The 15,810-nt window shown below is 37.9% G+C and overlaps 1 protein-coding gene across 20 annotated transcripts in view; it reads left to right on the top strand.

The window, feature by feature from the left end:
• The window catches only part of eif4g3b (eukaryotic translation initiation factor 4 gamma, 3b), a 346,564-nt gene that overhangs the window by 327,081 nt on the left and 3,673 nt on the right, over window positions 1-15,810 (top strand). For all 20 annotated transcript variants that reach the window (XM_069919086.1, XM_069919084.1, XM_069919085.1 and 17 more), the window contains 3 exons: window positions 10,198-10,344; window positions 11,316-11,397; window positions 14,200-14,346. In XM_069919086.1, the coding sequence (XP_069775187.1) occupies window positions 10,198-10,344; window positions 11,316-11,397; window positions 14,200-14,346 (376 nt within the window). The remainder of the gene's footprint in view (window positions 1-10,197; window positions 10,345-11,315; window positions 11,398-14,199; window positions 14,347-15,810) is intronic.

Below are 15,810 nucleotides of genomic sequence, written 5' to 3'. Positions count from 1 at the left end.
AGAGTCTGAACGGTCTATTCAGATATTATGACATATGACATCATAGTTACTATGGTAACTATACAAAAACAACTAATCCTTAAAGGGAAAGTCATAAAACAAACATAAAGGTTTTAACCTCTACATTCTGGCTCCTAATTATTATAATAGACATTAATGACTAATACATAATAATTACTATTACAGATACAGAAGTAAATATGGTAAGAATCAAATTAAAAATCAAAACTTTTGCCTTCTTGTGGAAGACCGATTTTAGCAATGGGTTAATTTAGGTAACCAGTTTTGGTTTTAATCCACACTTGTCGAACAAACCCTTTTTTTGTCTGGAACTGTTTCCCGATTCTTCTCAACAACCAAGAATTTCTTGGTGCAGAATCGTCCATGATAATTACAATGTCTCCGCGTACAAAATTGCGTTTAGCTTTAGACCATTTTTGTCTTTCTTGTAATATTGAAAGATATTCTTTAATCCATCTTTTCCAAAATAAATCTGCAAAAAACTGCACTTCTCTCCATCTGCATCTTGCATAAATATATTCTTTCTGATATTGACCCGGAGGCATTAAAGGTTTAGATTTAAGAAGTAAGAGATGATTCGGTGTAAGTGCCTCGATGACATTCGAATTGATAGAAACTTTAGTTATTGGACGATTATTTAAAATAGCTTCAATCTCACACAATACTGTCTGAAGATTGTCGTCATTCAGCATTTGATTATTTAAATTAGAATCAAGAATTTTCTTGACTGATCTAGTCATTCTTTCCCACACACCACCATGATGTGATCTGGAAGGCAGGTTAAATATCCAATTCATTTCCTTTTGAAGTAATGAATCATGAATTTGATGTTGATTCCAATTTTGAATTGCTTTACATAACTCTAGTTGAGCTCCTGTAAAATTAGATCCATTAGTGTTTTGGATTTCTGGATCCTCCATAGAAATTTCCTTTAACTTTTCTGAATTTTGAGGCCAATCCTCTTGAGATTGCAAAAGAAATTGAGGACAAACCCCCCCTAGGTGTTGGCTCTTTTCAGAAACGATTGAACTTTTGAACCTCGTGAAGCCATGTCAGCTGCATTATCCATTGTTTTAATATATCTCCATTGATTATAATGAAACCTTCTCGATCTCATTAATTCTGTAAGTCACAAAAGTACGAAACCTCATGGTTTTATTATTAATGTATTTTAAGTACTGATGTCTTTTCTTTGGCTTAGCTTCGCGGACGAAGATTTATGGAGGGGTAATGTCCATGTCAGCTGCAGGCTCGTTTGTGGCTGACAAGTCCGATGCGGGACAGGCAGACGCGGTTGCAAGGGAAAATTGGTTGGTTAGGGTTGGGTGTTGGGTTTTTCTTTTGTCAGTGAGGTGGGCTCTGCGGTCTTCTTCAAAGGAAGTTGCTGCCCGCCGAACTGTGAGGCGCCAAGATGCATGGTTTGAGGCCCACTGGTGGTAGTTAATGAGGCAGACACCAAGAGATTTCTTTAGGCAGTCCTTGTACCACTTCTTTGGTGCACCTCTGTCTCGGTGGCCAGTGGAGAGCTCGCCATATAACACGATCTTGGGAAGGTGATGGTCCTCCATTATGGAGACGTGACCTACCCAGAGCAGTTTGATCTTCAGTAGCGTGGATTCGATGTACTATCAGACCAAAACACAGAATCTGTTAACTCCATCTGTAATTCCCTTCTTAACATTTTGTCCATTTTGCTCGCCATAGTAGCAGCAGTCAATCCCATTTGAGGTATGTTGACTGGCTTTAATGGAGCCACTCTGACTTTACCCATTATAAATCCACAACATATTCATTCTTGATAATTTTGCAGTACTAAATAATTGATAGGACCAAAACCACCTTTGCTTGCATCAACAAAATGGGGTAATTGAGCAAATGTGACAATTCCAAAGTCTGTAGGTTTAAAACATCTGTCGACATCAAAATTTTTGAACATTTTAAGACATTCAATCCAATTCAGCCAGTCTTGTGCGAAGTAATCTAGTGTAGCTTCATCCCAACCAAATTTTCTTTTGCACAATTCTTACAGAATTTTCTTGGCTATTAATACTACTAGTACCAATATCCCCAAAGGATCATATATTGAGCTTACGATAGAAAGAATACCTCTTCTTGTTAAAGGCCTATTTTGAATTGAAACCATCAGATTGAACCTACCATTGCCCTCCCAGAATTCTTTCAACAGGTAGAACGTCACAATCCAAGTCCAGATGTTTTATCTCCTTTGCTCCTTCTGCCTCAGGAATTACAGCCAACACATCTCAACTGTTGCTAATCCATTTCGTAAGGAAGAAACCTCCTTCATTACAGATATCTTTTAACTCTGATAAAGATCTATTACTTATTTTTCTGAAGCCACTGAAGTGAGACAATCATCAACATACGAATTATTTCTGATGATGGTTGTAGCTTGAGAATGAAATTTCTCTTCATCATCTTCAGGACATTTCCTGAGAGCAAAGTTTTCACAACTTGGTGACAAAGTTGTTCCAAATAAATGAATTGTCATTCTGTATTCAATCATATCTTTACCGAAATTTCCATTAGGCCACCATAATAATCATAGAAAATCACGATCTTCTGATGGCACTTTCATTTGATGAAACGTCGCTTCAATATCTGCTACAATCACAATAGGGCTCTTTACAAAATCTTATCAGAACATCTATTAAGATACTGGTTCAGTCTGGACCTTGTAGAAGTTGAGAATTCAATGAAACTCCGTGAAATCAAATACTACACGTAGTTTCTCCTTTAGTGGATGTATAACTCCATGATGAGGTAAGTATCATTTTTACGTTCCAAGTTATCTTCTGATCCTTTTCCATATAACCCTTGGTTATCATGTCCAACATGACATTGGTATATTCCAAATAAAAGGGAGAATTTCTTTTGAATTTTTTCTTCAATACAGTAATGACCATCAACATGTTTCACAGAATTTGAAACTAAATCCTGAAACTGTTTATCCGCCTTTGACAATTCTTGAATATATGTGAGACATTCATGGAAATCAATTTTAAACTGTTGTTCCCATAGATCATTACGTTTGACAACTGAAATTCTGCTAACATTAACATTCAACAATTCCTTATCATTATTCATTTTTCCTTCTAATGGTTCATTAATTGTCTATCCAAGCAATGTTCTCATAGCATAAGGTCCGTCATTTTGACTCCTTATTACTTCTAGAGGTTCAAGAGCCTCTGGTACATCTAATCCAATTAACATCTTGATTTTAGCATCAATCTTGGGTAAGTAAACATCTTTTAGATGATCCCACTGTTTGATATCATCCTGGGATGGAATATTCTCCCTATTCACAGGCATAATCTTCTGAGTACATGCACTTGGAAGATCGCAAAATTCATTGCTATCCAATTCAGCAATATGTAAACCTGAAACTATATTAGTTTCAATGTTCCTTTCATCGTTCATTGCCTTCAACAAGGTCTGTGATCTTTTACCATTAAGATTAAGTTTATTTATTAATTCAACATTACAAAATGTTGCGGTACTTCCTGGATCAAGAAATGTGTAGGTCTTCAGTATGAAGCTTTCTTTTTTTTTAGCTTTAACCTGTACAGGAACTATTGAGAGAGCTTTGTCACCGGCCCCAGTGAGACTTTGTCTGAACCGAAGCTGAGGCATTCTCTTTGATTGTGTCTTTAGTCTTGGATTCAAATTGTTTGACATCCTTCTCAACTTTACTCTTTTGAATATGCAATACTTGAGATGTCTTAAACTGCATATATCACAACTAAGTCACTTGTTACAAGTTTTGCTGATGTGTCCTTTACACAAGCAACCGAAACACATTCCATTCTTCCCCAATTCCCATTCTCCAATTGTGAACATTTTTCTAAAGCATGTTGTTCTTTATAATACAAACAGCTTTCCTGAACAGTTTGATCATCTGACACAGCAGTAACAAAGGTACTTCCCTTTGGTTTTGTGGAGATGATGTTTTAGACTTCTTTGCATCCTTAGGAATTATTGAAGTATCCTTAATTTTTCCAAATCCTGGTACGGTGTTAACATGCACATGCCATTCCGAAAATTGTACTACATCCTCAGAAGTAGCATCCCTTCCAGAAAACATTTTAAGCTCTGTGGCTTTGGTTCTTCATAAGTCCTTTAACTTGTACGGTAATTTATGTACAATAATCGTCAAATTAGCAAGCACATTCAGCTCTTGCACATGTACACGACTTCCCATTCCTATCTTTACCAATTCATTGCCACAGAGGGCTGTAGAGGCAGGTTCATTAAATATATTTAAGAGGGAATTAGATCTATTTCTTCAATATAAGGGAATTAGGGGTGACGGAGAGAAGGCGGGGACGGGGTACTGAACTTTAAGATCAGCCATGATCTCATTGAATGGCGGGGCAGGCTCGAAGGGCCGAATGACCTACTCCTGCTCCTATCTTCTATGTTTCTATCCTCTCAGAAAGAGTGCATATGCTTGCAAAACCTTTGCATCCTCTGATTTTATTGCTGGCCAAGAAAAATCTTGTCTATGTGGGCCCTTGTGATTTTATGCTCGTTGCCATAGTGATGATGCAATCATTCTTTGGCCCTTTTTAAATCTTGGTCTGGATCCATATATTGGCAATTTTTGACTAACTCCTTCACCTGTTCTCCAGTATACTGTTCCAGGTAATACAGACGTTCTTTGGCCTTTTTAGTATTATTTTCAATGTGATGTTCAAAGGAATTCATGAACGTCAGATATTGCAATGGTTATCCATTAAAAACTGGAATTTCCTTCTTAGGTAAACCATATGAACCTTGTGGCTGCGTTAACGTAGCAGAAATTTCATTTTGTTTCGATATGTATAATGATATATTGTCTTGTCCTCCATGGCTTGCGACTGGTTGTCTTGTTGTCAATGGAGTTGGCTAAACTTGAAGTGGTGCCATAGGTATGTAAACCTTGATATGTAAACGATGGCATTGGTTGAAATTCTTGACTTATCGCTGGCTCTTCAGCAACACATGGTTGAGACGTCAGTTGTTGAATATGATCAACTTGCATGGTTGAACCTGGTTGAAATGCTCTTCTTTCAGGAAGGTTCATAAATTGTGCGCTGGGAAAAGATAGAAGGTCGCTAGCCCTTTCCACAGGGTTGCTCACTTACATTGGAGCACCAGTAGCACCACCCAGGGCTACTTGGTCAGGTAGACTCATTTCTTGAGACTGCGATACCCATTGATCTCCTTCCTGGTGGCTCCTTGGGTACTTCAGGCTGATTAATAGATCTTGCAGAAGCCTGAGCTCTTGCTTTTACTCTGGCCATCTTCATAGCATGTTGTTCCTCAAGCTCTAGTCTTTTCTCTCATCAATAATCTTTTTTGTTCCTCCAGCTGGAATTGTTGTTTATTCATTTCAGCTTCTTGCATAAGGTGCTGATTTTTCACTTCAGCTTCTATATCTTCTAAAGCATGTTTATTCACAAACAACTCATGTTGAGCACAGATAGTAACCAAGTCTGCTTGCGCCTTAGCATGCATAGCCAATATGCTTGAAGCTTGCGAAGCTGTACTCACTCTATATATCTTTGAAGACTTTGAAGATCTTCCTATACTCATAACTTTGGAAATGCTATCATCGGGGTTCACATCTGAACATTCAGATACCCCTGATTCTCTATCTTCAGCATTTCGCTCAGTACAGCACCAGTGGGGCTTTGCAAAGTACATTAATCTGTTCCAGTTCTACTAACCTCTAAACCAGCCATTGAGGTCTGCAATGCCTTAATGGAGTCTTCTTCCTGCTTGGTAGTTGAAGCCACTTCTTCTCTGGTCACTGAATCCAACCTTCTGCCAAGCTTTATCCATGCGCCTTGCTGGCTCGACTCACGATCAGACAGCTCGGTGAGAGGAGCTGCTTGGTCAAGGTCTTAAGCCCAACGAGAATTCTTCTTCTCCACATTGGATTCTTCATACTTTAGCCTGTCTTCTTGGCCTCTTCTTGGAACTGTAAAAAAAAATTGTACCTTGCGTGGTTCCTTTAAGAGTATTTCTGGCTGCCTTAGGTCTGTGTTCTGTAGTATTCCACACAAACTGCCTGCGTTATTATTATTATAGAGCACAGAAACTGGGCTTCCTGCCAATTTGCCTGGCTGGTAGAATGGTATCTTATGTTTTTTCTGCAGAGTTATATCTTATCTCACTAAAGTCAACAGCACCTTCTGTCCTCACTGAGGCCTCAGCTTAATTTTAAGCTGTCCAATTGCAGGTAAACATGTTCTAACAAAGGCTTCTAGAATTTTCTACAGACTTACTTTAAATCTTAACTTCTTTCTTTATAAAATGCACTATAATTTTCTTTTAATAAATTGTAGGTGATACTTTCCAGATTTTAATATTTTTCAATCTCAAAACAGATCACCTTCCAAGAGAAGTAAGCCTCGATATTCCGAATTGTATCCTATTCATCCAAATAAATCAAACTTCGTAATTGCAGCGTAAATCATTTTAATTTCTGTTGATAAAAGCAAATAAACATTTTCATAGCTTTGCACTTCATAAAATAAAGCATATTGTAAATGATAACGATACTTAACTTCAAACAAATTAAAATAATAAATGATTAATAATAAATAATAAGAATAAATTCAAATAAAATTTTCTCGAGAGCTGACACCTCTTCCATGGTCATTCCAAGACTGAGAAGAGAACTCCCGATCCGTTCGGATATTACGACATATGATGTAATAGCAACTATGGTAACTATACAAAAACAATTAATCCTTAAAGGGAAAGTCATAAAACAACCATAAATCATAAACATATACCTACACGTGGTCTTAGAATTAGAAGGGGGTTACGTTAATAGCAAAGTTAAAGTTTGATCCTACTTTTATGTTTAAAGAAAATTAAATTGACTTTTGTTGAAGTAACCATTTGTCTTGGTGAATATCTATTGCTGCTGGGTTTTGGGGTCCTCTGGGCCCATAGCACCAGTGAGTTACCATCAGTGGTGTGCAAACTATTGGCGAGGATTCTTAAGGACAGAATATATAAGCATTTGGAGAAGTACAGTCAGGGACAGTCAACATGGCTTTGTGAACAGAAGGTCATGCCTCAAGAGGCTAATTGATTTTTTGAGGAAGTAACAAAAAGAAATTCATAAGGTAAGCCAGTAGCTGTGGTGCATATAGATTTTAGTCAGGCATTTGACAAGGTCCCCCATGGGGGACTCGTTCAGAAAGTCCTGAAGCATGGGATCCATGGAACCTTGCCTGTGTGGATTCAGAATTGGCTGGCCTGTAGAAAGCAGAGGAGTCGTAGACAGAAAGTATTCTGCCTGGAGGTCAGTGACTAGTGGAGTGTTCTGCAAGGATCTGTTCTGGGACCGCTGTTCTTGTGATTATTATTTATGATTGACCTAGATGAAAAATTGGAAGAATGGGTCAGTAAGTTTGCGGATGATCCAAAGGTTGGAGGAGTTGTAGTGTGCTGGTTTAATTGTGAAGGCTGAGAAAATAAAGGGAAGGGATAAATAAAGCATGCTATCAAAAAATGTCCTGTAAAAGCCTCCCCAATAATGTGAAAAGGGGTAACAGAAATAAATACAGGATCCAGTGAAGCAATGTGCTTTTATGAAAGAAGAATCTTGTTGCATCTAACTTTCTTTTAGCACTTGATTATCATGGCAAACAAGAAGTTAATGTGAAGAATCATATCTCTTTTTGTACTGATGGATATTGGTGAGCTGGTTCTTGGGATTCAGGAGAAAAAATACCATGCCCTTAAGAAAGCAAATGTTGCAAGATAACTACTGAAATTGTGTAGTGTTTAGAGACAACTCATTTGATGTATTCTGTCCAGAACTACTGTTCTCCTGCCCTACACAATGTAAGTTTTAAACATGTTTCAGGATGCTTTAAGTCTTTACAATGGAGATTTTTATGGTTTTCTTGTGAACAAGAACTGAATGTAATAAATGCAATTACTCAGTGCCTTCAAAGTAACAAAGGATGCTTGGAGGTTATTAAACTGAACATTGTTTTTTTAAACCAATCCTTGAATCCAGTTTATAGTTTATAAATCGAGCAGCTTGCTTAGAGATTTTACCACGAATACTGCTGATCACTCAAACAGCAGTTGAATTTGGTGTCAGTCTGAGTTCAGTTGGAGCAGCTGAGGTTGTGCTAAATTTTACATTTACTTCCTGTGCTTGATTAATAGAAAATTTCAGTATGAAAAGCACCCATCAATCCATTGACTCTGTTAGCAATTTTGGAGGGACAGTTTGATCACTTCCTTCCCGCCATTGCCATTTTCTTTTATTTGCTAGTCTAGTTCCTTTAGTGCACTCTTTCTTTCCTTCCACTGTATTTTAATGGAAATACATTTGTGTGAATGTTGGGTGGGGGCAGGATTGGGCTGAGAGATGTCAGCAACATTTTTTAATTACAAAGTCCATCATTTCATGTCTTCTGGTGATTTGTTTTCACTTGGAGAAACAAAATGTAAGTGGGAGTCAGAACTTCTTAAAGATAAGTTTGGAAAAATAAAACTGAAGTATAGCGATAACCGTATTTCATATTGCATTTTATTGTATTTCATATTGCAATAATTCTATTCAGATTTTTATAAAATCTGAATAGAATTATTGTTACTTGAAAATATTCTGAAATATAATTTAAAGAAACATTAGTGTTACATAGATAGTAACCATTCCCCGCCCCCCCCCCCCCCCCCCCCCATGTTTGTGCCACATCCTGCTGTCCATCAACATTGAGGCACCGCCCAAATCTGCCAATTAAGTGTGAGGCCATCAGCCAGAGCACGCACTCCCATTGGCCAGCCCCTACTGAACAGGGGAAGATATAAATTGCAGCACATAAGTTTCACTTTCTCTTTCCCTTGTGGTTGCAGGTAAGGGACTAGAAACTCTGTAGACCCAGTCAATTCTCCCAATTGTCAGGGGAGCAGGAGCATGTATACCCCTGTAGGTAGCCCAATAGAGAGTTGGAATCCCCTTTCCTTATGGGCACCTTTACAATGGAGATTTTTATGGTTTTCTTGTGAACAAGAACTAAATGTAATAAATGCAATTATTCCCAGCTGGGAAGCTGGTTGTGTTTCCCCCCCCTCTTCTCTCCTGGAACTGCTTCTGATTGCATGCTGCTGCTGGGTTTAGATTCCAACTGCTTGTAAGTTGCTAATCACTCAGCTTTGTGTTGTTCATTGCTCCTGATCTGCCACTGTGTTGCTGGGGTAGCAGGCGGTTTGTTTCTGACTTTAAATCCTTTAGTGATCCATTTCCTGTGTCTGAACCGCAAATGAATCTCAACTCATCAATTTGCTTTCAGAAAGTAATTTTAGCAATAGTTTTGAAAAAAGCCTGCACATTGACATTGTTCAGTGATACTACACAGTTTATACCAGATGACTAAAACAAGAGCAAGATAAAAGCCAGTGAGAATATTTACAGTGAGAAGTGAAAGGTTTAGAGGGGGTCAGAATCAAAGTTTTTTCACCTAGAAGGTGATTAATTACCTGCTGCCATCTTCTCAGTTCCATATGGCGATCTCACAATGTTTTGAAAGTATCTCGATGAGCATTTGAATTGCAAATACATAAAAGGCGATGGACCTGGTGATAAATGGAATTTCTGTGACTATCATGGGATGAAGAACCCTGCTTCTGTGCTGCCTTTATTTTATTGACTCAATAAAAGTTTAACGATATTCTGAAAATTGGAATTGTTGTCAGAACAGTTGTAAATGTGAGGAAATAAATTATTGTACAATTGACATGTATTATCTTTGCTTTGATAAAATGTTATTTGATGTACTTGACTTTGCTTTTCCTCAATGGTGTTCATCAGTTCGGTTATAATAACATTGTATTTTTGGCTAAAAATGTATGGTTCTAGAATCAGGCACCTTCCGTTCAGCATTTTTTGAACACCTGTGTTGAATCGTCAACAGACACAGATTATACCACTGTAGCAATAAAATTAGAGAATTGTGGTTTTTTAAACCATGGCCTTTTTGGTGAAGTCTAGCTTTTATAAAGGTGACATTCCATACAAATGAAATCATTGGTAATTATTTGAATTTATAAGGACAACCCCAATAGGCAATAAGATGTAAAAATACTGCTGCAGCAAATTGTTGTTGGGAATGTTAATATTAGGTTTGTGTTTCCTTTCAGAAATTGGAGTTTACCATATCAGATGTTTCTGGTCCGACTGAAGCACTTTCAAAAATGGAACTCTCTGCTGAAGAACTGAACAAGTGGCTAGAAAAACTCATAATTGAAGACAAGGCTAGCAATGAGCAGATCTTTGATTGGGTAGAAGTAGGTTGTTTTTTTAACTTCAAAAGCAAAATATTGCAGATGCAGGAAATTCTCAGCAGGTTCGGCAGCATCTAGAGAGAGAGAAATATCATTTACACTGGTTAATATTTATTTGCCTATAACATTGTTTCTATCTCCACAGAAGCAACTCATCTGAATATTTTAAATTTTTAAAAAATTTCCAGTTAAATTTCTAACCTGTAAGCCTAAACCATTGTGTGGCAATTTCTTGCATTGACCATAATGTTCAATTTACAAGAGCGGTAATTTGTGTTCTAAGCATGAATATTAGACTAATTAACTATCGCCCAGACACACTTGTGTTTGATTACCTCGATTGTAATGGTAAAAGTACAAATGCATTTATTTTTCTGTATAATGGCTAATAAGAAGCACATTTGCATTTGCAAGTGAAAGTTATTGTTATTCAAATATGCAAACCATGGGAATATTTATTTGTGATTATTACAAATAATGTATAGAATACTGAGGCATATTCAGAGACATTTAACTTCCCTGCAATTGTTTTGGACCTATAATCCTGTATGTTCTCTCATTTACTAATGCTGGTATGTTGATTTAAAAGTTACTCGCTTAATGTAATTAAGGGGAGAGGGGGCATTTTGTTTCAGGTGAGCAGAAGTTGTGCAGAGATTTTCAGTACTTCCCCAGAGATTATTAAACATAGTATTGGGCTTCCATACTTGGCAGATGCCTAATAAAGTTAATCAAATACTGACCAAGACTTCAGTCAATTGAAGCTGAATTTGGATGACATTTAATCATTAAAGTGACTCCTCTGAGGCACACTAGTTGAAAAATGAACATTGTGGCAGTCTTTCATTGTTTTTTCATATAGTTTGTTGCAGTTTTGTCAGCAAGGTTTATGTCAATTTAAGCAGTGCATATTTCTGTAATGCTTAATTTTCCTTTATGCTCAAATCCAAAATTATTTCTTTATCTCTCCACAGGCTAATTTAGATGAATCACAGATTGGTTCATCGATATTCCTCAGAGCTTTGATGACAACAGTATGTAGATCATCTATTACAGGTAAAATTGTTAATGATGCTTTCCGAATTTATTATTAGGTTCAAATTCGCTGCAAAAGGAAATTGGGTGACAAATAAAATTGTTCTTTGAGTATGTTATGGGTCCATTTGGAAGGTCATATCATCAATTAACATCCACCCATCACCTGCCAATAATTTGTGGCTACAACATCCCCAGCTTGATTGCCATTGAGTGTGCTGAGCTCCTGATGAATGCAGCAAGTCAACTCTTCCTCTGTTCTTTTTATTGGCACCGGAAGGGGAAAAGAGGGTGGAGAGAGATGAGGTGGTCGCATAACTAGCCCGAGGCACAAATCATTTCCTTTGAGTTACGTTTCTTCGTTTGAAGTTGTTGACATTTGTTTTAACCTGTGGGGTTTTGTTGTGATCATTTTTTATCTCTTCCCTCTTATCAAAAGAATGTCTCTGAGAAATGTCACCAGCATGCACATGTCAGGCATCTGATAGAAATCAAGAACGAAAGAAGTTTTTTTAAACAAACTAGTCCTAGTTATTTAAATTAAAATGGGCCACCATCTGTCTTTGTTTAATTTTTAAAAATTTAGATATTCAACACGGTAACAGGTTCTTTCTGCCCACGAGCCCTTGGCGCCCAAATATACCCAGTTAGCCTACAACCCTGGTACGTTTTGAACATTGGGAGTAAACTGAAACACCTGGAGGAAACACACACAGAAGCTGCGAGAACGTGCAAACTCCTTATAAACAGCACCGAATTTGAAACCCAGTCACTGGCGCTGTAACAGCTATGCTGGAGTAGTTGTTCACTAAAATAGCTCATCCTTGGTATTTTTTGCAAACAATTCTAAGGATTGTGTTCACCAAATTCACTCTGCTCTCCCAGAATACCAACAGGACTAGAGCCTCAGGGAAATGCTTGGGTCTCACTGAGTACCACCATTCAGCTGGGCCAAAAACATCTCAGTAGGGATGGATTGCAGGTAAGGCTGGCACCAAGGGGAGATCATGGTAATCCCTGCAGCATGTTAGTGAGTGGATCATATACTGGAGGGAGGGTTGACACACAGCAAACCATTTTGCCAATTTAGCCAACTTTCCAAACAGGAACATGGTTAAGTATCAATTGCTGGTCCATGGATCAGGCCACCTGGCTCCAAATTAGGTTAAACCCTTAGAAATAGTGGATTTCTATGTAACTTTGTCCCCAAAAAATTTATTATCACAAATACTTAGACATTTAAATGCAAAATTCTTTGATTGCAAATATTGGTTTACTTTCTGGTGAGCACTGAGATTGTTAAAGCCACAGTAAACATCAACCAAAAATGTTGCACTTCCCCTATTTACTTGAAGCACATTGTCAATCAGCTGGATTGCTGCTATAATAAGCCATTCAGTTTTCTCCATGTGTTTGGTACTCCCAATGCCATGTGGAAGACCAGTTCACTGGCCCAATTTGCTGCTCCGTAGTTGCCAAAAAAATTTGCAACAACATCTTTAAATGCCTTCCGTGTTATTTTCAAGCATGCCCAGGCCTCGGTCAACATCTGCATAGCACCCGCCCTGAGTGCATGCCCAGACATGCTTGGACTGACCAAAACAGCTTGCTTTGTGGGCAATATAATAGACTTAAAATATGATAGGAAATTTTTTTTTAAAACTTTCCGCATTATCCAGCAGAATCTCAAAGAAATCACCCTGAATTCTTCTAAACTCCCATCAGTAGAAGCCACTCTTGATCTCTCCTCTTAGGATCATCTTATTTTAGGAATCCGATTGAGATTTCAGATTTAATTTCAGAGTTCATACATGACATCACGTACAACCCTGAGATTTCTTTTTCCTCCAGGCGCGGCAGAATTACCCCTTATTGGTAGTGCAAAAAAAAACTACATGGATAACGAATGTAAACAAACTATGCAATAATACAAAGGGCACAAGAGTTATTAAATGAGTATGATTGAGCTTGTCATTGAGTAGTCTGATGGTGGAGGGTGGAGGGGTAGCAGCTGTTCAATCATCTGTAGAATCAGTCCATTAAATGTCCATTCAAGTGTTTAAGGGTCCAAGTTGTCAAGTAATTTTAGTTGAAATTAGCAAGTGAACAATAGAGCTACATCTTATTTTAATGTTAAGATTTATAGCATTGTTTTATGTGTGTAATGCCACACATGCAGTAAAAATTGTTTATAAATGGTCTCAGGAGCCAAGTAAAATTGGATATGCTACACAGCGAAAAGCTTTGTTGCCAGAATCTGTACATAGGAACATGGGAAGGATTCTGTATGTTCCATGGGTCTGCTGATGTATTTAGATTAAAGCCAACGTGCAACTCAAGCTCCATGTCCCTGGATTATTGGTCCTGATTCCATTCCTAAATGATCAAAGTAAGATGGCATCTTCATAATTATCTTGACAATAAAGACGAGTTCATGTTTCACATAAAACTAATACTCAGTATTTGTCTCCAATGAATTGACTGCAACTATGAAGTTTTGTTTTTGAACAAACTCAGGTTAACCACTGGAGTTTATACATTAGTCTGAAAGAAATATTGCACCTAGGGGAATATCTGAAATATTTAAAATCTTCCGTGCAAGGTGAAATAGAAACATAAATTACAGGATAAGTAATGTAGCCTCTATCAGTTAAAATATTTTAAGGATGCTGAGGGGTTTTTTGGGTGTTCTTGAAAAATGGAGCAAACTAGCTCTCTCAACAGAGGGAGCAAAGTGGTTTAAAGAAAAATACCATTGATCCAAAAAGATATTCCTGGATTCTCTCCGTGAGCTCCTTGTAAATAAGTTTATTTTACTTCCAGGAGAAGGAGCTCCTAGTCGTGTTGATGCGAACATTATACAGCAAAGATTGCGATTATTACTCAAGTACCTTGATTCTGATCCAGAGAGAGAATTACAAGCACTTTTTGCACTACAAGCATTAATAGTAAAACTTGATCAACCTCCTAGTAAGTATTGCGCAGACTTCTTTACTCTGAGTTTTATCTAAAGTTGATGAAATGTAATCACTCTCCCCCTCCCACCCCATGTCACATGTCTGATTGCTCCTCTCCTTTGCTGAATGAATATGTTTATTCCTATCATAGTACACTGATTTAAAATTAGTGCTGTATAATACAACTGTGATTATCCGAAATGATCGGGACTGGGCCTACGTCGGATAACTGGCGTTTTTTTTTTTCAGAGAACTGATCGTTTGTTTTTTTAAACACCCCATTAGCAACATCAAATCACGTAACAGTGTTCAAACAACATGGGCAGGCTTTTTAAGCATTAAAATAATGTTTAATTCCCTGGTTGCTGCCAATCACCGGCACCTGAGGATCCGTTGGTGCTGGAAGCCCGAGGTTCCGCCCTGCCTGGGAGCTCGAGGCCACCTGCAGCCTCAGATCCCTGCTCCTGCCAGGAGCCCGAGGTCCCTGCTGCTGACGACAGCCCAATGTCCCCGGTCAGTTTGGCTCAGAAAAAAATTTTGGATAATTGAGGATTTCAGAGAATCCGGTTTTGGATAATTGGAGTTGTACTATACCATTAAGTGTTCTAAGTGAGCTTCACTGGTTGACCCGATTGCACTCGATCCCTCTGTCAGAACTCAGAATTCCTTCTAGATCTTTTACCTGGTTGAGGAATACAACAACCCATTGATTACACTGGGAGTATTAGTGCTTTGTATTAGAAGTTAAAGAAAAAACAAGTTAATTGTTTTAATTACTTTGAATTTACTTTTTTTATTGTGAGTTTATTTTCATCTTAATATTTCTGAATATTACAAACATAAAATCTCTTAAGTCTTGAGGCTGGTCCATCTGTGGTGGTGTTGGCTGTCCAAGTTTTCAGGGTGATTTGAGGGCATTCCCTTCACACTGAATACCAGAAGACTGTGTGGTCACTAGCACCATGCCACTGGTACGAGATGCTTTGGGCTAGAGAAATTGGTAGATGCGGCAGGCCCCAAATCAGTGAGGCCTGGACCATCTGTGTCTTCGTATCTCTTGTTCTGACCTGTTTTTAAGTTCCTGCTGTGTGAATGTGTCTCAGTTTACGGTTCTGTGGCTTTAATGTACGTATTCTTGAGTGAGTTAGAGGAAATAGTCACTGTTTCTCTGTTCGTGATTGTGTTTTAACTTCCTGTGAAAAGTTATTATTGATTGTGAATGGTTAAATTACTGAATATTTTGTTCTAAAATAAGCTGTTCAGTTTTCTCCATGTGTTTGGTACTCCCAATGCCATGTGGAAGACCAGTTCACCTGTAGCATATGTCAGCCCACATCCTGGAGAACTTTATTCAGTTTTCATTTAGCTGCCTCTCTAATCTTAAACCTTGCCATGGGTCCATGATAAAACAGAACTCCAAGAATGCCATGTTAAATCTTGCCATGGGTCCATGATGAAACAGAACTCCAAGAATACC

The sequence above is a fragment of the Narcine bancroftii genome, chromosome 2 (assembly GCF_036971445.1).
Source record: "Narcine bancroftii isolate sNarBan1 chromosome 2, sNarBan1.hap1, whole genome shotgun sequence".
NCBI lineage: Eukaryota > Metazoa > Chordata > Chondrichthyes > Torpediniformes > Narcinidae > Narcine > Narcine bancroftii.
Note: the sequence above shows the minus strand (reverse complement) of the source record. Positions and strands in the feature narration are given on the sequence as shown.